Source organism: Molossus molossus, unplaced genomic scaffold (assembly GCF_014108415.1).
Source record: "Molossus molossus isolate mMolMol1 unplaced genomic scaffold, mMolMol1.p scaffold_m16_p_1, whole genome shotgun sequence".
Classification (NCBI taxonomy): Eukaryota; Metazoa; Chordata; class Mammalia; order Chiroptera; family Molossidae; genus Molossus; species Molossus molossus.
Window position 1 is genome coordinate 5,422,603 of NW_023425344.1, and position 20,849 is coordinate 5,443,451.

General features: G+C 57.9%; 1 protein-coding gene across 1 annotated transcript in view; it reads right to left on the reverse strand.

The window, feature by feature from the left end:
- The window catches only part of SLC2A9 (solute carrier family 2 member 9), a 121,973-nt gene that overhangs the window by 93,538 nt on the left and 7,586 nt on the right, over nt 1-20,849 (reverse strand). The window contains exons 3-4 of the mRNA XM_036278121.1: nt 18,110-18,208; nt 9,284-9,444 (exon numbers count right to left, since the gene is read on the reverse strand). Of these exons, the coding sequence (XP_036134014.1) occupies nt 9,284-9,444; nt 18,110-18,208 (260 nt within the window). The remainder of the gene's footprint in view (nt 1-9,283; nt 9,445-18,109; nt 18,209-20,849) is intronic.

Sequence of the window (20,849 nt, forward strand, 5' to 3'; positions counted from 1 at the left end):
ATGTTCCAAGACTGCTCACTGCTACATCCTCTGTAATAGCCCATGATGGGGACAACCTGAATGTCCACAAACAAGGACCTGTTTAAAGAAACCGGGAAACATCTATCCAGTGGCACCTTTTGTGGACATTGAATCAGAGATAACTTGCTACATTCTCATACGGGAGGATTTCCAAGATAAACCGTTCAGTGCAAAGAGCGAGATACTGCACTTTGTGTAGAATATGAGACAATCTGCATGATAAAGGTGTGTGCACGTGTGTGCGTGTGTGCGTGTGTGCGCAGAGATAGGCACAACCTTGAAAAAGACACAGAAACACCAATAACACCGGCGGCCTCCAGAGAGGCGCTCTGAGTGGATGGAGGACAGGAAGGTAAAGGGAACTTTTTACTTTACATTCATGTGTTCCTTTGGGTAGTTAAGCCCCACTAATGTATTCATTATTCAAAAAAAAAAAGACAATCTCACTTTAAAAAAAATTGATTTAAGTGGACCTCCTGATGGGAAAAAGATAGGAATTAGCAGAGGCTTAAAAGGCCCAGTGTCCAGTAACCGCCCTCACTGTGATGCTGAAGGGCACAGACAGGTACTGATTTCTGTGGCTGGTGAAAACTCACAGCACAGTGAGAATACCCTGCACCCTCAGGGCCCTGCTCCATGTTCAAGGTCAGCCCTGCCCTACGTCCTCCAAGGAACCGACCTGTCGGCCTTAAGAAGAAAGCAGAGCAAGAGTTGGGGGAGTGGTGGGCAGACCCGGACCCTCACGGGAGGAGCTGTCACCCGTGTGTCCACTCAGCACGTATTCAGCAAGCGCTGGACACCGGTCACTGCCTGGAATGTGAGAGCCGTCCCTGTCCTCACCCTCACGGGCTTTGCAACCTAGTTAGGGACACAGACGTCAGATAAATCACCACACACAAGTCCATTAGTGACATTGGTGGCCCCTGGAAGTAAAAATGTAGAAGCCATGCAAGTGTAACTGGAAACTGTGCCTGTCACATGCCTGCTGGTCCCCGAATCCCTTCCTTCTCTGCATCTGCTTGGTTTCAAAGGGAACTACATTTCCCAGCCTCCCTTGCTTCCTGGCTTCCTGGCAGGACTGGCCAATGAGATGGCGGCAGGTGTGTCTCCTTGGTGGTCCCAGCCTTCTCCCTGTGGTCCCAGCAACCTGCCTCTCCCCTTTGACCTTCCCTCCCAAGCCTGGCCAAGGCTTGCCTGTCAAAGAATGATTTCTCCCAAGTCAAAATACTCCCCCTGCGGCTGCATCGTGGGTCCTAGCTCTACCCCGAAGGCCTCACAGGACGACTCCCCGTGGGTGTAGGCAGTCTCGTGTGAGATACATTTGGGAAGAGGCTGTCGCGACAGGTGAGGTAGAAGAGGGAAACGGGGGTCAGACTAGAGCGTTCTTGGAGGTTGGACAGGACAACGTGATCTATAACCTGTAGACAGTGAGAAATGAAGGGGTTGATTGGAAACCGGACCTTGCCCTGGCCAGTGTGGCTCAGTGATCAGAGCGTTGGCCCATGCACTGAAGGGTTGTGGGTTTGATTCCCGGTCAAGGGCACACACCTGGGTTGCAGGTTCGATCCCTGGCCCTGGCTGGGGCCCATGAAGGAGGCAACTAATCAATGTGTCTTTCTCACATTGACTTCTCTCTCTCTCTCTCTCTCTCTCTCTCCTCTCTCTCTCTCTGTCTCTCTCTCTCTCTCTCTCCCTCCCTCCCTCCCTCCCTTCCACCCTCCCTTCCGCTCTCTCTAAAAATCAATGGAAAAAATGTCCTTGGGTGAGGATTAGCAAAAAAACCCAAAACAAACAAACACAAAGAAACCAGACCTCGACTCCTACTGCCTTAGACTTGGCCCACTGCCCTGCTACAGTTGCACACTTGATACAAGGATGATACGCATGATGATCACAAAAAGGATGCTAGCATCCCTTACTGGTTCTCCAGCTGGCTGCTCCACAGAGTCACCAAGAGCTCATAAGAAGAGAGATTCTAGGGTCCACCCCCAGAGAATCTCCATCCCGGGCGCGGACTCGGTGAGAGACCCTCAGTGGAGTGCTGGAAAGAGCTTGGCTTTACCTGAGTCATCTCACGTCACGTCACTTCCTCTTTGACACCTACAGCCCGTGGCGGTGAAGTCTTCAAGTCACAGAGGGGAAGGTGAGGAACACCTCGTTCCCCTACCACTAAACTCACTGCCGGCCTGCATCTGGGTGGAACAACCCTCTGCTGTAAGGTGTCCCTTGGGCGCTGGCTGTCCCCTAGCTTGGTCAAGAACTCGTTGCTCCTCTGTCCCAGCATTCTCACCTGCGCATCTCCCCTGCGCATCTCCCCTGCGCATCTCACCTGGCTCTTGGCCTCTTCCCCCATGGCCACTGCTCCTTGCCCTGCAGGGCAGCCCAGGACAGCCCAGGACAGCCCAGGGCAGCCTGGGTGCCCTGTGAGTGAGGTGGGCAGACACCGGGAGTTCAGAGCGGGGACTGCGGGGCCTGACCTACATTCCACACGACCGCTCGGTCTCCTGTGTTGGCCGCGGATGTAGGGGTGAGTGTGGAGACGGAGAGGCCAACAGAGGGGCTGCTGGAGGAGATCAAGCACGTGCCGAGAGGGTCTGGACCCCGACGGCAGCAGTGGGGGAAGGAGAAGCGCCCAGGTCCGGGCACATTTTGAAGGCGGAGCTGATGGGGTGTACGGATGGACTGGACGGAGGTGGAGAGAAAGGGAGGAGCCGAGGAGGCCGCCGAGGATTCTGAGCTCCTGCGCTGGGTTCAGTGATGTTTCGTGCTGTGCGGGGCTGTTCACTCGAGTCCGACTTGAAACATTCACACGCAGGGCTGCCCACCTTTGAAGCAAGCTCGTCCTGTTCCTTTATTCCTTCCCAAATGAGCTCCTAGCCTGGCAGTGTCCTGGTGAGAATGGAAACTTCATCTGCAAGTAATTCCCAAAGCTGACTCCGGGTTCAGAGATGGGGGTTTTTCATCGTTGTGCTTCTATTGTTTCCTGGGGATGAACATGGCAACGGGAACAAGAGGGAGGGCGTCGCGTCGGTTCCGAGAGCAGAACGCCGGCGCACCCTTGGAACTCCACCCGGGCACCTGGGTCATTGTTTTGAGCTTCTCTGGGGGTGTAGACTCTTCCCTGTGCGACCCAGAAGATCGCCCGCTCTCGGCAGGAGGACCGAATACAAGGAGGCGTGATAGGGTGATGAGGAGAGTGGAGACCAAGTCCCTTGAGAAATGGTCAAAGGGACAGGGGGCAGTTGGCTCGCACCAGGAAAGGCTCGGGGAACGTGTGAGAGCTGCCTTCCACTATTCCTCACTTCAACGTGACACTCGGGACCCGGAGCAAGTGATGGCAGCAACAGAGAGACTATCCCAGGCTGATTTAGAAAGGACCGTTCCTGAGGCCCTAGTGAAATGGGGAACCTCTGAAGATACTGGCCCCCTGCCTACCCTTCCGACAATCCCGAAGCCTGACCAAGCCCCGAGCCCAGGAGCCGACACGCTGCCTTGTTTCTACTAGCTGTCACCCTCCCGTGCTGTCCATCCTGCGCAGCCAGCTTGAATGACGAAGTCCATCATTCCAAACACTCATACACCCCAACTCCTTGGCTCACTGGACCCCCCCTTTATTATATGTTCTTGGCAAAATCCCAGCCCTGGGTGGGGGCCGACCTCACGTGTGCACTGCAATGCACACCTGGAGGAAACAACTCTGTTGTGGGTCTCACCTGAAATCCACGCCCAGGAGTCGCAGGTGGTCTTTAGAGCCCTCGGCCACCGTTCTTAAGTCTCCTGGCTCCCTGGGTCTCCTGCGCTCCTGGAGGACGAGTTCATACGCTCTCTGCAGACCCCTGTTCTCTCTCTCAGCTGACGACCTGCTTTCTGTGCCACCGAGAGAGCAGAAGCCACCCCGAGCCCCTGCACACGGTCCTCCCCCGCGCACACCTGCTGCTCCTGAGCCCAGACACGCTCCTTCCCTCGTGTCTGTGGACGCGCTCCCCACGCCGATCCGAGGGCCGTCCCTCAATCACCTGCTGGCTGCCCCCAGTCACCTGCTCAAGGATGTCACGCGTTTCACCTGTTGTTCCTGACAGTCTCTGCTGGAACATCTCGTGAACCTGCTGCCGTAGCTCCTGTCTTCACAGGAATCGAGAAGACGCTCCGGGCCCTCCATCTTCCTCCACGACCCAGGCCGTTGTCTCTGCTCCTCTCGTAGAACTCGAAGAAAGCACCTCACTCACTGACTCCGTGTCTTCTCCGCTCCTCTCTCCCACCCGCTCCAATGACGGTCGCCCCCACGTGCCCCCGAAACAGCTGCTGTCCTGACAACCAGCAATCCCTGTGTTGCTAAATCCACCGAGCAGGGCCCGGGCCTTGCGTTCATTTCTCGGCAGCGTTGGGCACAGTTGACCACCACCTCCTTCGTTCCCTCGCTTTCCAGACCTCACCCGGTGGTGGGTCTGCGCCAATCCCGTTGGCTGGTCCTGGTCGTCTTCCTAACCCCCTGCGCCGTGGACGACAGGCTGCAGCATGGACAGGGCGTGCCGCATGGACCCGGGCTTCTGCGGCAGCCGTCTAGGGAGCGACGTTCTTCCCTACTGCCATAAAATAAGGGCACATTCCAAAAGCTTGAAGTAGGGGCTGGCCGGTGTGGCTCAGTGGTGGAGCATCGACCCAGCACCCAGAGGTCGCCAGTTCGATTCCCGGTCAGGGCACATGCCCAGGTTGTGGGCCCGATCCCCAGTGGGGGGCATGCAGGAGGCAGCCCATCGATGTTCTCTCTCATCGCTGTTTCTATCGCTCTCTCCCTCTCCCTTCCTCTCCCTCTAAAGTCAATAAAAGAAAAAATAAATAAATACAATAAAAGTTTGAAGTAGAAGAGGAGGAGAAAAATGAGACTTCTGAGAATCTTCTCTCTGCCTGGCGTGGTTTATAGGGTGCTGGCTGTTGGTGTTGGTTTGATATCCGTCCTTCTTCCCGTGGGCATCCTTGAATTTCCTCCACGAAACACTCCTGCCCTCGCTTCAGTGTGGGGGCTGCTGGTGCTCATGAGTCCACCCAATGGCAGCCCTAGGAATGGGCACGACACAGCCGGTCAAGTACATTGGAGCGCTACTCGCCGGGGGCCAGCCCTGGCACGGGGTGGAGCCGGAACTTCCTCGTGCTGTTCTGTGCCCTGGAGGAGGTTCAGCAGCGGCCCTGGCCTCTCCTAGATTCCAGTAGCGCCCCTTAGTGGTGACAACCAGAAACATCTCCAAACATTGTCCAGGGTGCCCGGCTGAGAAGCCCCAAGGGCATGCACCCTTGCTCAGGTAAACGAGACTCGGGCTGGGCCTTTCACTGGGACTGGCCGTCTGTGCTGGGCGGCAGCAGGAGCAACGTCTGCCCAGCAGACGGGGCCATCAGGCCCTGACACGGGGAAAGACCACCTATGATGAAGCCAACGCAGAGCGAGGCAGAGCCTCGAGGCAGAGAAAACATGTTCTCATGATATCCTACGGGCTGCTGATTCAACCGAGTTATATTTCAGTGATGGAGGCCGATTCAGATGTTGGTCCTGGGCCACTTTGACTTGGGGTCCTGTCACAGGCGTGCAGAAGCCTCTGTGTGACCTGGGGCATGTTGTAGACACTGCCTCATTTAACCCCCATCAAAGGCCCCCCAGGCAGGAGGGAGCATGGGAACCGCCTCCTGGGCCCATCCGTGGCGCTTCCCAGAGTCAGGACGAGGTTCGGAATGGGTTGGTCAGGGCCTGCCTCCTGGCCACAGCCCGGCCCCAGACAGCAGGCCTGGGTCTCCGACGCGCACGGTGCTGGCGCCGGGCTCCTGTGGGGAGCGTGGGTAGATGGCCCGCCCTACAGGCGGACCCAGGGTCTGACTCAAAGCCACGTGAGGTTCCCCGCGTCTCCTCCCGATCGTCTCTGCTCTGCTCCTGAGGGAAGAGCCAGATCCGGTGACGTGTGAGGAGGCCCATTCAGTGCGACCCAAAGGACGTTCACACTGTCCGCCGAGTGATGGACGACGCTCCTCGGAAGGGCTGGTGAGGACGGTGACGGGATGACAGTGAACGCAGGTCGGGTGCTGGCACCCACCTGACAACGCCCGGCCCCGGCCGTCACTCAGTCTTCACCCCCCGCGAACCCGGGGATCCCAGCGACATTGAGGCGCTCCTCCTTGACCCCCGAGCTGTGAGCACCAGCCCAGATGTGGAGCTGAGCCTGTGGCCAGCGTCCCGTCTCAGGAGGGAAGGAGGGATGTGTCACTAGACTGCAAGCTGAGGACAGATGGCCCAGAGGAACTGACACTCAAACACACTCTCTGTGGCCAGAGTCCAGGAGACCTGCGTTCCTGAGACCAGATAATGGGGTGGCTCGTACCCAGAGAAGGTCCCAGTCCCTTGTGCTCCCCAGTCCTCATCCCTCTCCCAAATCACAGATGAGTTTAACATGCCCTACCCGGGTGGGCCCCACGGGGGACCTGCCGGTGCCCACGCCCCCGACTCCCAGGTTGCCCAGCTCCAGCTGACCTTCTCTCCCAGCCCCTTCTGTTGGCCTCGACCCCCGCTTTGCACATGAGCTCAGCCTCCTCTTCCTCCCCGACGCCCCCCCTTGGGGGGGCAAATAATGAGGCCTCAAGATGCATTGCAACCTGCACATGTAATTGCAAGAGCGTGGGCTCGTGGTCAAACAGACCAGATCCGAGTCCCGGGCCCAGTGGGCTCTTTGGAAGCTGGGGCAGCTGCTGGGCCTCTCGGGCCTCGGCTTCATCACATGTAGAACGGAGACAGCAGGACAGACAGATTGTAGGAAGCACCGTGGGCCACGCGCGGCGGTGGCGTAGCAAGTGGATAAATGCCGGCATCTTCCATTCTGCCGCTTCTCCTGCCACCAGAGCCACGATTCCGGCCGAACTTCACCCCGACTCAGCCTTGCTCCGTCGTGATGGAAACGGGCTGGCAGCTGCTTGGGCGTCACAACCAACACCTCTGACCTCATCTCCGCATCTGAGGAACGGGCAGAGGAAAGCTCATCTCTCTCACATACGTCTCCTCTGTTGCTTTCCTATCGCTCTTGCTGCTGCGACGCTGCTGAAGTTGCCGTCATCGCCGTCATGGTGCACGTGGGAGGAGTGTGGCCGAGGGGGGAGGTGGCCAAGTCCCATGTCACACACCTGGCGCCGCAGGGAGTCAGGACTCGCTGGCCACGGCACCCTGAGCCCGATTCCAGTGTCCCTCTCCCTATGCCATCTGCTCGGGTTTAGAGCCCTCTGTGGGGCAGCCTTAGGGAAGGTGCTCACAGCCAGACGTCAGGCAGGTCCATGTCACAGGCCACAGAGCCTGGGAGAGGGAGGAGACTGGGATCAGGGTCAAGCTTCGGCCAGGGGCTTAGCAACAGTGCCTCAGGGCCCCTGGCCCTGGTGCCAACCTGGGGGCCAGCCAGACGCTTATCTGTTGTCAAACAGACTTCCCAGCACCATGGCCAGAGGCCCGCAGCTCTGGTCTGCTCGGCCCAGAGGGCAGACAGACCACGGTGCTGCGGCTGCCATGTGCCGACGCCGGCCTGAGTCTCATGCCCACCACGCGGTGGAGAGGGGGAGGCGTGAGTGCCCCGCACACTGGGGGACCTCGGAAAATGCCAGCCCTTGCTCTATGCTTCCCCCGCACTGAGTTACCATCAGTTACCGCCCTGCAAGTGGCCTCGGGGACCAGGAAAATGCCGGCAGCTCCCCTGCCTCACTGGGCACCACGCACCGTTGTAGGGCCACAGGGATGACTCAGGGTGGCTTCCTGCCCCTGCCTGCGGAGAGCCCGCTCTTCAGCTTCCCCGGGTCTGACTTGCTCCTTGTTGGGGGTGGGAGGCCACGTGTAACGGAACGGGTGGCACCTGTCCTGGCGGTGCTGCTGGAACCAAGGTCTGGGAGATCCCCGGGGGCCGGATGTATCACCTCTCCATCCAGTCAGCCCCGTAGGGAGGTCTGCTGAGCATGCTGCACGTGGTTGTCAAGGCGATGAGAGGATGGCGCTACACAATAACAGCTTCTATTAAATGAGCTACTGCTCACGGCCGTGCTGCCTCTTCACGTTCTCCAGCTCTTAAAGTCTCTGTGGGGTAGGGAGAGCGGTCTCCGTTCTACAGATGCAGAAACGGAGCTCCGATCCGTGGGAGGCGTGGCCAAGGGCACACAGCCAGTAAGCGGAGACTCCGGATCCAAGCTCAGACCCAGGGCTCCAGAGACCCTACTCTTCCCACTAACACCTCAGCACAAAGAGGACCTTTGGGAGAATTTATTGTTAAATCAATCTGACCTGAGATAAGCTTTTTTTCCCTTTTTTAAAAAATCCTCACCCGAGGATATTTTTTCCATCTTGTTCAGATAGAGTGGGAGGGAGAGAGAGGAAGGGAGGAGAAACATCGACGTGAGAGGGACACATCCACTGGCTGCCTCCTGCACGACCCTAGTCAGGGCCGGGGACGAACTGCAACCGAGGTACGTGCCCTTGGCCGGAATCGAACCCGCGACTCGTTGGTCTGGTGTTCTAACCGCTGAGCCAAACTGGCCAGGGCTGGGATAAGCTTTTATGGTAAAAGTTAATGAGGAATGGGGCTCAGGAGGAAGAGGGGATCGACGGGGGAGGGCCTGGACGGGAAACTTCGACACGGCGTCTTTGATCTCACTGCAGCCGTGTTTGAAAGTGAAAGATTGGAAATGACCTAATGGCTCTTTAAAGGGAACTGTTAGATACATCATCATGCAGTCACGCAATGGATGGATGACTCTCGGCACCTGGTGTTTGAGAAGCAGAGCTCCCTGTGCCCATACGAACCGTCTCCGGGGCACAGTGCTGTTTGCCGCTTGCTCCCGCACCCAGACCCTCCCCTGCCCCAGCCTGCTCTGTGCCCTGGGACCGGGCCTAACTCACACAGCTCCTGGTCTCGCTGGCTTCCACCTTCCGCTTGGGTTTGACCAGTGAGAGGCTCCGGCAACAGACGGGGTGGGTGGAGGAGGGAAGCCAGTGTTTCTTCCCGGCTCCCTCCCGGAGAGGACGGGAGAGTTCTGACCAAGTGCACGACCTCAGCTCCTGCCCGGCTGCCCATCGTCCACGGCCTCACTTCTCCCTGGCTGCTGGTGCCCTAGGACCACCCTTGCCCTTCCGACATGAGCAGCTCTCCTGTTGCACCAAGTGTCATGGTGTTTCCCGCTGGGGTCCTGACTATAACACAGGCGCGTTATGAAGATGACGGAGGGGGATCCCCAAACGGAGACCGTGCCCACTGACCTCCCAAGAAACGTTCCGATCAGCTTCACCATCAGCGTCCCCACGAGTCCACCGATGGCGAATATGGACACGGTGACTGACCAGAGCAGCGTCAGCGTGTCCGGGTCTATGGGGTGTCCGTATCTTCTTCCCCACGTCTCATTGAAAAAGGCCTTGATGTACTGCAAACAAACGACAGATTGTCATTCCTTCTGCTCCGCCCTGTGGCCAGAGCCGGCTGGTGCAGAAACAAAGGGCTCTTGCCGGACACTTCGTGCGGGGGGTTGGCCAGGCTCCCCCGCAGCGAGCCCTTCTGACAAAGTTGGTGGATGGGCTCTATTTCTTACCTCGCTCTGCAGATCGACAGAGAAACTGAGACTCCGAGAGACAAGGTGACCTGCTTAGTAAGTGGCAACCCTGGGGGTCCAAGTCAGATCTGACTCCAAACCAGGAGTGACCGTGACCCCTGGGCTTCTCCACCTGGAGCGCCACCTGGGAAATGTGTTGACATGTACATCCCTGGTGTAAAAAAAGCCCTGCCCCCTCGGGGAAGGCCGGGACACTGACAAACCCGCTAACCGTCACAGAAAAGCATGTCATTGAAAGCCAAGTGTTCTGTTCTTCAAGGGACACCTTGAAGAAGATGAAAAGGCGAGTGGCCGACGGAGATGACATATCTGCAACGCCAGTGCTACAAAGGACTCGCATCCACAGTCAATGAGGAACTCTAACAAGTCGACGAGAAGACCAATAACACAATTTGAAACGAGCAAAGGACTTGAACAGACTCCAGGGAAAAGGCAAGTGACCAGGGAGCTAATGACAGATGCTGACGTCACTTGTCAACTGGGAAATGCAAACTAAAATCACAATGAGATACACTTCACACCCAGTAAGTCCCCATCGCTGTCACTGATGCGAACCAAAGACGGAGGTCACGGCACTGCACTCCTCAAGAGGGCTCCATCCCCGAGATGCTCCTAGTTCCCCCCCCCCCCCCCCCCCCAGTATGGGCCCACAGATCTCTCCACAGCCAGCCTATGGCGTTGCGGAAAAACCTAGGCATGAATCCCAGCGTCATGATTTGCTGATAATTTAAACCAGCTGGACCTTGGTTTCCTCATCTGCAAAATGGGAATGAGGACACCACGGTGCCAGGGCTGTTGTGAGGGATGCACAGGAGCGTGGAGCAGGGTTGTCTTGTTCTGGAGCAGGAGCCCGAAAGTGAGCGTGTCTGGTGAGGCCAAGCAGAGGACCACCAGAAGTGTGGACTCCTGCGCTCGGGGTGAGGGGGTGAAGGGTTCAATTTGTACACCCTCTTGGAAAACAGTGTGGCGCCATCTCGTAAAATTGAAGATTCCCTAATCTACAGCCTGTAAAATCCATTTCTAGAAAATTCCTCTACAAACCTCGTTCCCACGTGCCCTAGGATGGCTCTACCCAATGGGCGTGGTAGCTCTGCACACAGCATCCCTCACCCTCTCACGGGGCTCCCCAACAGCCACTGTCTCCCACTCACCACGGTGCCCCTGCGGCCTGAGTAGGGACTGTGCTCTCTGTCGGCGGCCGGACACTGGCATTGACCCTTCGTTTCCACGGACTCCAGTGGCATCTGTCATCCTTTTGGCTGCTCCCGCATTGGAAGCCCCTTCCCACTTGGGAGACCTTCCCGCCTATGAGCCCTGTGGGACACAGAGCCCACTCATCACTCTGGAGGTTGGAAATGCCAGACAGCATCCCCTGCCCTCCCAGCATCCCCTGCAGCTAGGGCGTGGACACGTGACCAAGGCTCAGCCAATCAGAGACCTGGACTTTGCATGAGGCACCTGAAGTCACCAAATGGAGCTGGGAGCTGCGGGGACGCGGAGGGAGCTCCCTGCAGGATGGGCTTTGGGGCGGCGGTGGCCCCGTGGGAGCTGAGAGTCCTACGCCAGGTGCATTCAATGGCAGGGGAGCTGCGGGGAACCCCACAGGACCAGCTCCGGCCATGCTTCGGGGTCTTATTCCAAGCTGCAGAGCTCCCCAGCCTGGCTGGCCAGCCCTCCCACTGGTCCTGTGAGCTGCTCATTATTTTCTCAACAACTTCTCTTTTGGCTTCAATCAGACAAAATTGTTGTCGCTCACAACTACTGAAACTCTGCAAAAACACATAAATTTTCCCAGTGGATCCCCACGGCAATCCTAGTGGTAGAAACCTTCGTTTGCAGCCGAGGGAACCAAGAGTCATGTCACTTGCCCGCAGTCACATGGCCCATGTGTGGGATCCGCCTGACTTCAGAGCCCGAATGCAACGGTCCACTGGTGGACTCTTCATTTCACAAGTACCGCGTGGAAGTGAGGTGGCTAGGTACATGGAGCATTTGCGGATTGAGTTAACGGTAAGCATCAGTTAAGCCCCTGCCATGGGCTGGACACTCTGTGGCCCTGGCGAGTGCAGTGGCAACAACCCCCAAGGAGCAGAGATCATAGCAGGAGAAACTGGTCATTTCCAAGCCAAAGGAATGAAGGGGCCCTAGGAAGGCAGGGGTGCAGGGTGTCCCGAGGGTTACAGCAAATATTTACAAGGTGGAGACCCTACAGAGGAGCTGAAATGAGCACCTGGGACCTCACACGTACCCCTCTGCTGCCTGAGAAACAGGAGACCCCCATGCACAGAGGCCATTCTTGGATGTGAGCTCGGCCCCTGCAGAAACCCTGTACCGGTCCTAGCAAGTGGCGGATCCACTCTGCAGCCTCCTATCACACGCTTGCAGCCGTGGCCAGGTTCCTGCAATGAGCAGAAACCAGGAGGGTGTGGTTTGGAAGGAACTTTCCTCGTTTCCCTTCCGGCACTCAGGACCCAGAGGGAAGGGGCGGCTGTTTGTCACTCACTGCTGGGCGTTGCTGGGGGTCTCTGCAGAGAGCCCGGCCTGTGCTGCAAGAACCCCTTTCTCCAGCGGTCCCTGAAAGCTCCTTTCAAAGGGATGACTTGGGGAATTAGCAGGATGTCCGTCTTTGCCGAGTGTGAATCCAGCAAGGACCTCAGCGAAAGGCGCCTGGAGGCTTAGGTGAGAGAGGTGAAGGTCGTTTAGCTAACTATTTGCACAAACATTCACTGAATTTGAGATTTGTGGCCCTAATATATGTGGACACTAACTTGTAGTGCTTGGCTCATACAGGTTCTTAAATTGTTTTAAATTGAATTTCTGCTGTGGGTCAGTCACTGTATAATAATAAAAACGGGTAACCCATACATCTTATTTATACAGTAAGTCCTCACTTAGCATCATCCATAGCTTCTATGACTTGCAGCCAAATGGCTTATAACAAAGCCAGTTTTAGCATAGTCTAGCTGATGAAAACCAGAGTTCAGCTCCTACAGCCTCTCATCAATGTTACCACAGAAGGACAAGGAACAAAAGTACCCCAGTCGAAGACCTGCTGTAGTTCTAAGGCCACCATCCTAGCTTGTCTCTAGGCCTCCATTGGACCACCTCACTCATGAATGTCATTTTACTTTCTCATACATGACTTCCAGGTGCTGTGCTTGGGTCCTTCTGTGTGACCTGCACACCGGGGTCCTTCTGTCTGCTCTGCACATGTGGGTCCTTCTGTCTGTTCTGCGCACCTGGGTTCTTCTGTCTGTTCTGCACACCGGGGTCCTTCTGTCTGCTCTGCACATGTGGGTCCTTCTGTCTGTTCTGCACACCTGGGTCCTTCTGTCTGTTCTGCACACCTGGGTCCTTCTGTCTGTTCTGCACACCTGGGTCCTTCTGTCTGTTCTGCGCACCTGGGTCCTTCTGTCTGTTTTGCGCACCTGGGTCCTTCTGTCTGTTCTGCGCACCTGGGTCCTTCTGTCTGCTCTGCATACCTGGGTCCTTCTGTCTGTTTTGCGCACCTGGGTCCTTCTGTCTGCTCTGCACACCTGAGTCCTTCTGTCTGCTCTGCGCACCTGGGTCCTTCTGTCTGTTCTGCGCACCTGGGTCCTTCTGTCTGCTCTGCACACCTGAGTCCTTCTGTCTGTTCTGCGCACCTGGGTCCTTCTGTCTGTTCTGCGCACCTGGGTCCTTCTGTCTGCTCTGCATACCTGGGTCCTTCTGTCTGTTTTGCGCACCTGGGTCCTTCTGTCTGTTCTGCGCACCTGAGTCCTTCTGTCTGCTCTGCATACCTGGGTCCTTCTGTCTGTTTTGCGCACCTGAGTCCTTCTGTCTGCTCTGCGCACCTGGGTCCTTCTGTCTGTTCTGCGCACCTGGGTCCTTCTGTCTGCTCTGCACACCTGAGTCCTTCTGTCTGCTCTGCGCACCGGGGTCCTTCTGTCTGTTCTGCGCACCTGGGTCCTTCTGTCTGCTCTGCACACCTGAGTCCTTCTGTCTGTTCTGCGCACCTGGGTCCTTCTGTCTGTTCTGCGCACCTGGGTCCTTCTGTCTGGCCCCGCACACCTGGGTCCTTCTGTCTGGCCCCGCACACCTGGGCCCTTCTGTCTGCTCTGCACACCTGGGTCCTTCTGTCTGTTCTGCACACCTGGGTCCTTCTGTCTGGCCCCACACACCTGGGTCCTTCTGTCTGGCCCCGCACACCTGGGTCCTTCTGTCTGGCCCTGCACACCTGGGTCCTTCTGTCTGGCCCCGCACACCTGGGCCCTTCTGTGTGCTCTGCACACCTGGGTCCTTCTGTCTGCTCTGCACACCTTCCTTACCCAGGCCCGGTTCCCACCCTGTCTTCTAGATGCACGTTCTGCTGCTCCTGCCTTTGAGGAGCTCGAGAGGTAGTGGAGACAGCAGCAGCATGAACCTGCAGTTACATCGTGGGGTGCAAGGTGCCAAGGCAGGAAGCTGAGACAGGCTGTGGAAACCCAGCCGTGCCACCCAGATCCAGGGAGCAAGAAGAGCAGGTGGGTCGGCTCAGGTTGGATGATAGTAGTCGGAATTCTCAAAGGCACAGAGCTGGGAGGCAGGTGTTGGCATGGAGGAGCCATGGATGATTCAGGGGGTCAGAGGGTGGCCCAGCAGCTGGAGAACTGGGCAGGAGCTGGTCATAACTGGTGTCAACTCTCCGCCCAAGGAGTCCGAGAGTAATCCCGCAGGTACTGGGGAGAGACCGGAGGACTCGCACAGAATCAAGAGTTCGGCTTTGGGGTTGAAGCATGGTAGGTGCCGGGTGAGCTTATGTGAGGAAGTTCAGACTGGAGGCAGCACCAGCCAGGAGGCCCTCCAATTTGTAAGAGATGATGAGGCTTACAGAACTTTTAAATAGGCCTCCTGTGCAGAAACGTCTGTCCGAGGCTGCTGTCCTCTGCAAGGCCTGCCTGTGCCGCTGGCCCCGCGCTGGCCTTGGGGAGGTGGATCTGGGGAGGGCCCCGCCTTTCCCAGAACCGAGCAGAGCGGCTCCTGGGCCTGAACTGGGCACAGCCTGGCGCAGGCTGATCACCTGCCTCCCCACTGCGAGTCAGGAACTGGGGACCTGCCAAGCCCCTAACAAAAGCCCTGAGTGCTGAGGTTCTGATGAGCTTCCCGGACGGACACTTCAGAGGTGTTTTCACCGCTCAGTGCGGGGCCTTCGGGGTGTCCCGTGCGCCTGCACCGGGGACGACTGGGACGCTGGGGCCTGGTTTCCCGTGGACTTCGCCCCTCGCCTTCTCCCCGGTTCTGCCTGGCGCCTTCCGCTGCAGTGAACCAGCTGTGAGCGTGCCCGGTGCCGGTCCCGGGAGTCCCGGTGAGTCAGCGCACCTGGGGGTGGTCGCGGGCCCCCCACACCTCCCAGGTCCTCGGGAGCATGTCGGCTCCCGTTCTGACTTGCGACGGTTTGCTTGTTTGTGGTCTTCATGCTCTGCCCTTGGTGTGTGCTAACTGACTGGTGAAAGAAGCTTCTAGACTTCCAGACACAGAGGATACTTGGCTCCCACTGCTGGCTCTCAGAATGAAACCGAACACGCTGAGAGGACGCACCCCTTGTCGGGGACAGTCCCCTGGGGAAGGCTTTCAGATCCCTGGTTCCCCATCTGCCACCCACGCCCCGAGGGCGGCTGGCCCAGCCCTGGGGCTTAGTGACATAGAACCGGAAGAGTTTCCTTTTGTACTTGGCTCCAGGCGGGCGCAGACAGAAGTGTTATCCCAAATAGAAAGAAGGGGAAGGAGTCCGGAGCCTCTCCCCTGCCGGGACTCGCTGCTGGGACATCGCATAGCTGTGTTCACGGGGACAGCGTGTCCACGCACACCTGCCGCTCCCCCGAGGGAGCATTTCCCACTCCGTCCTGTGCGGCTGGGTTGGCTGGGAAGAAGGGGGCGAATGTGTTACCCCTGGTCACACTGCTTCTGGCCGCTCACAGTCAGGAGGCAGCAGAGACTTTCGCAGGGCACCTCATCCACCCCACGTTCAGCCTGATGGTTTGAGCACCTGTGCTCTGGAGCAGCTTGTCTGTGGGAAAGGGTTAACACCCTAGCTTGCAGGTGGGGCTGCAGGGGAGTTAGCTGAGGGTGTGTGGTCCTTGGCCTGCTGTCCAGCACATAGTAGTTGCTTAATAAATCCCAATGTCACCCGGCCAGTGTGGCTCAGTGGATTGAGCGTTGGCCGATGGACTGAGAGGTCCCGGTTCGATTCCCGGGCAGGGCACATGCCTGGGTTGCAGGCTCGATCCCCAGTAGGAGGTGTGCAGGAGGCAGCCGATCGATATCTCTCTCTCACATTAATGTTTCTATCTCTCTCTAAAAAAAAAATCAATAAAAACCTATTTAAAAATAAATAAATCCTAACATCCTTTTCCTGCAGCTCAGAAACAGCACATTTCCGCTGTTCAGTGTCTGACAGCTCTGCCCCCACCCGCTAAGCAGAGCTGCTGAGCTCAGGGGCTGTGGTCCTCGCCCCACGAGGGCCAGAGGAACTGTGTGAAATGAGAGAATTCTGAATCACAGGAGCAGGCCTCCCAGCCCCACTACGTGGGACGCCCAGGCTGAAGCAGGCAGGGCCAGCCCCCATAGTCCGGGTCACCACGATACCCACCCCCAGGCCTGGCAGGACCCCTCCTGCCGGCCAGCATCTCCGCGAGCTCCAACTGCAAGCGAATCAAACCAAACCAAACCGCGACTCAGCTCCCAGTGTCAACGACGCAGCCAGCTGTGTCTTACCCCCGAGGGGAATCTGACAGCAGCCTGGGAGGCCACATCAGGAAGGCGGACGGCCTCCCAACCAGCAACGCAGCCTCAGAAACCCTGGGCTGGAGCCTTTTCAACAACACGGAACATGCTGGCGACAGAAGTAGTGAGCCAGCAAAGGACAGAAAACAGCATATATGAACAGTCTTTGGGAAGAACGTTTATCTAGACAAAGCCTGAAAAGTAAGAGAAGAGTCTGTTTCGTAAGACATTACAGTGGTGGATACATGTCGTTACACACGGGTCGGAACCCACAGAATGTACACCGAGCGGGAACCTGAAACTGAACTAAGGACTTCGATGCATCAAGACAGGGCCGCGGATTGTGACTGGTGTGCCGCCTGGTGGGGTGTGGACAGTGGGGGAGGCTGCGTGTGTGTTGGGGGCCAAGGGGCCCCCGGGAAATCTGTATTTCTGCTCAGTCTTGCTGTGAACCTGACACTGCTCCGGAAAAGCAAGTTTATTAATTAAGACAATTCTGAAACCGTGACAGAATTGCTCCTCGCTCGTGTTCCCATGGAGATGACTTCAACTGTTGCTTTCCACCCGTCCCGTCCCGTCCCGTCCCATTCCAGGTTCAAGGTTACGTGTCTGCCCCTCAGGCCGGAGTGCCAAGGTTCTCCACCCTCTGCCGGAGTTTCAGCGGAACTTTCACGATGAAGCAAGGGTGCAAATCCCAGTCCTCGTGTAAAGACCAACATGGACAAATCAGATCCCCATCTCGGGACGCTATCAGGGTGACAAAGCAAAGCCATCGAGAGCGGCAAGGTGTGGGACCATCTCCACCCCCTGGTTTGCACAGTTTTCAGCATCAGCATCAATTTGCCAAATGAACTCAGAGTGAACAGTAAAAATCAGAAACAAACATGAACAACAGCAACAAACATGAAGCGAGGATGCCCAGAGCCTGGCTGCTGTCCGCCTCTTAGCTCCTGCCCCGCGCTCTCCCAGTCACACCTGCGCCCCAACCGCGTCACACCTGCGTTTCTGCAGCGTCCTGCAGACGCGTCCCTTCTCAGGCCCTGTGCCGTCGCTGCCCCCAAGGCAGAGCGAGGCATCACCTCCTCCAGGTCATCTCCCCTCAGCCCGTCCACCCTACCCCTGGAATGAGCAGCACCTACACCTAACAGCCCAGGTAGGTGAGAACCAAACCTTCACCTGTAAAAGGCAGGGCAGTGCTCGGGGGCCTGGAGGAATTGCACCTAGTGACTCGAGTCCAGAGAAAACAAAGCCAACGATGGACCTTAACCGGCAGCGACCTCTGTCTCTGGTTCAAAGACATGAACGCTAACAGAACAGACCAGGGAAATGCTGAAGTCTAGGGCCCCTCTGAGGCTCCTCAGACTCCGCGCTCCTTGCCCTGGAATGAGACCCCCAGGACCTGCCCCCAGCACCTCCGGAAGCCCCTCCTCTTCCTGCTCTATCCCAGGACACACACTCCAGCCTCAAGGAACTGCTGACAACCCTCCACACACACATACACGCGTGCACACACACACATACCACCACCATCATCTGTTCCTGTATCTTCCACCTCCCCTCCGAAAGCAGGGCTAGTGTCCTCTCCGCCCCGCTACCACCCCCACCCCAAGCTGGCACAGAACCTGCCCGCAAAGTTTTGCAGAATCTCGTACCACCCAATGCCAGGCAGCAATACCGGCGTTTTCTGCATCCCCGCAGCGCCCCCTGCTGGGCGCCTCCCTTGGAGCCGGGCACTCACCGGAGTGGGGGCGTTCACCACGGAGAGGTTGTATCCATACAGGAAGGAGGAGCCGAAGGCGCCTACCAGAGAGGCCACGATGAGCGAGCAGGACCAGTCCTGGGGAAGGAGAGGGCAGCACGTCAGACCTGGCCTCCTGCGGTTGCAGCTGACGTGCTCAGTGTCTGACCACGGGGGAGCACAGAGCAAAGCCAGACGAAGTTGCCGGCAGTGGCCGCTGGCTCTCACTAAGAGCTTTGGGCCGGGGGTTGTTCTGAGCACTTTCTGGGAAGCATGTCATGGAACCCACAGGTCAGTACTATCTTATCCTGATTTTATGGGTGAGGCACAGAGCAGTCCGGGTGGCCTGGCTCCAGCCCCCACGTAGTCACCCTTCCTGCCTCTTCATCTGGGCACAGTGACTAGGGCCTTGAGCTCCTGACAGCCACCCAGATGTGCACACCCCTTGCACACACGGTTCCAGGCGGAGGGGCCAATCTTACAGGCCGGGATGAGCACCTTGGGACAAGGACCTGCAGACAGAGACCTCCAGGACTTGGCCCAGAGAGCCAGGCATCTGCCTCCATGGAGTCCTGCCCTGTGGCTCCAGCCAAGAACAGCCACAGCCACGACAGAATCCCAGAGCAGAAACATCTGGACCCCTTGGCAAAGTCTGGCCAGCTGGCAGGAGCTGGAAACAGGAAGGCGGTCCTCCTAGGCTGGCCAGGGGAGCGTGGGCCACTCGCCAGATGGAGAGGACCCAGGTGTCCTTGGAAGGCACACTCTGGGCCGTCGTTCCAGTCCTGTGTTCTCAGCACTAGGCCTTGGCAGAGCTCCGGGGATACAGCGGTAAACAGACACAGGAGGTCTATAGTCCAGGCAACTGTCAGCCCAGTGATCTCTGGGAAGGGCAGTGGGACCCTGACAGCCAGCTGCCTGCTCTGCCCCCGCAGCCCCCTCCACACGGGCTCCACGGCAGACGGCTCTCCACGCCGCCGCGGGACCCGGGCCAGTTTCTTGACCTTCCTGGGCTCAACCTGCCCAGCGGTGAAAGGGCTTCCGAGCAGCTGGCTGCGCAGGCTGTCGAGGTCAACGTGGTGGACGTTTAGAGTGTCGTGTGTGTGCCTGTAGAGAGTGTTCAGAAAGGGTGTGGACTGTTTCCTCTCCCCACGCCCTTCGACCCAGTCGTACAGATGGCTGTTGCCCGAGCGACGTGCCAAGGTCTCTGTGTGGCTCTATTCACCTGAAGTCCTCCCTTCTGGAGACAACCTATCGAAGACGCATCGCCCATGTCTCCTCCCTGAGCACGCCTCCTCCTCGCTTTGCATTCATCTCTGATTCCACTCCGTCCAACCCCAGCTCTTACGAGGGTGTGACCTTACCCCACCACCCAGCTGCCCTGGGCCAGTGGGGATGATGTTAACCCACCTCCTGAGAGATCATGGCGAAGGAAGGAGTTAAAGCAGGCACGGCCCTCCCCCGTCCTGTGGCAGAAACCCATGCGTGCCAGCCGCAGAGGCTGGACAGCGGGTGGGGTCTTACTTTAAGGGTGGCCTCTAGCTTCCTGCTCTCGGCCTCCGGCACGGTGCCTGCTGCAGGCGAGGCGCTGGTGGCCGAGCGGAGGGCGAGATGGAGGGTGTACAGGCCATGGGGGTGGAGTACAGTCCACCCTCTGTGTCCACGGGCTCCACGTTCAACCACCCGCAGACTGAAAATACTCCCCCCAGAGGTTACACTGTTGCTGATGTGTACTTTGTAGTCACTTGTACGAGGTACTGAACATGCACAGACATTTTTATTGCCATTATCCCCTAAACAATGCGGAACAACTATGTACACAGCATTCACACACGGTGTTAGGTGTCATAAGTCAACTAGAGATGACGGGAAACACACAGGACTGCGCAGATGATACGCAAACACGACATCGCTTTATATCAAGGACTGGAGCACCCACGGGTGTGGGTGTCCAAGGGAGTCCTGAGACAAGGCCCCCGCGGATGCCGAGGGGCGGCTGCGTCTTTCTGCAGTAAGAGGAGCTGGAACATAACGGGTTTCATCGGCGGAACATAACACCGTTCTCCACAGCTGTTGTCTGTAAACTCATCCTCTGGGTCTCAGTTCTGGCCACGCCTCCTGACCCCCCGCTGTGCTGCGCACCTTCTCTCCCTGGGCCTCCCTTGCTCCCAGCACCATCAGAGGGTGAAGGACAGGTGGGAACCATCTCCTGGAGCTCCCCGCCTGCGTGGCCTGCCTGTGCCCACCACCCCTCACCACCAGAGACAGAGGGTGCAGGCTGTGGAGACAGGGAAGGAGAAAAGGGACTGCACCCAGGGTGGTCTCGTTACATGGGCACAGCCACACTGCCAGAAAGTGCTGTTGGCCCCAGGAAACTGTGGCCACAGAATCGGAGCCCCTGGGCCAGAGTCACAGGGACCAGGATGCAAAGCCCCATGGCCTCTGGGGCAGGGCAGCAACAGGCATGCGCGGGTACCCGCCAGGGCTCGGAGCCCTCCCTGGTGGGTGCAGAGGCCCATGTCCGTTTACCTGGTTTCTCCTCCCGCCTGGCTTCCCGCTCCTTGGCCAGGCACACTCGGGGGGCCCCCAGGCGCTCGGGCCCCGCCTGAGGGGAGCTGAGCTGAGCTCCAGGGAGTCCATGCTCCAGTCCCAGCAGCACCGGAGTGCCCCAGGGCATCTCTGTGGGTGAGGAGGCAGAGTCCACGGGAGGGGGCGGGCACTGCTCCGGAAGTGTGGCAATTTT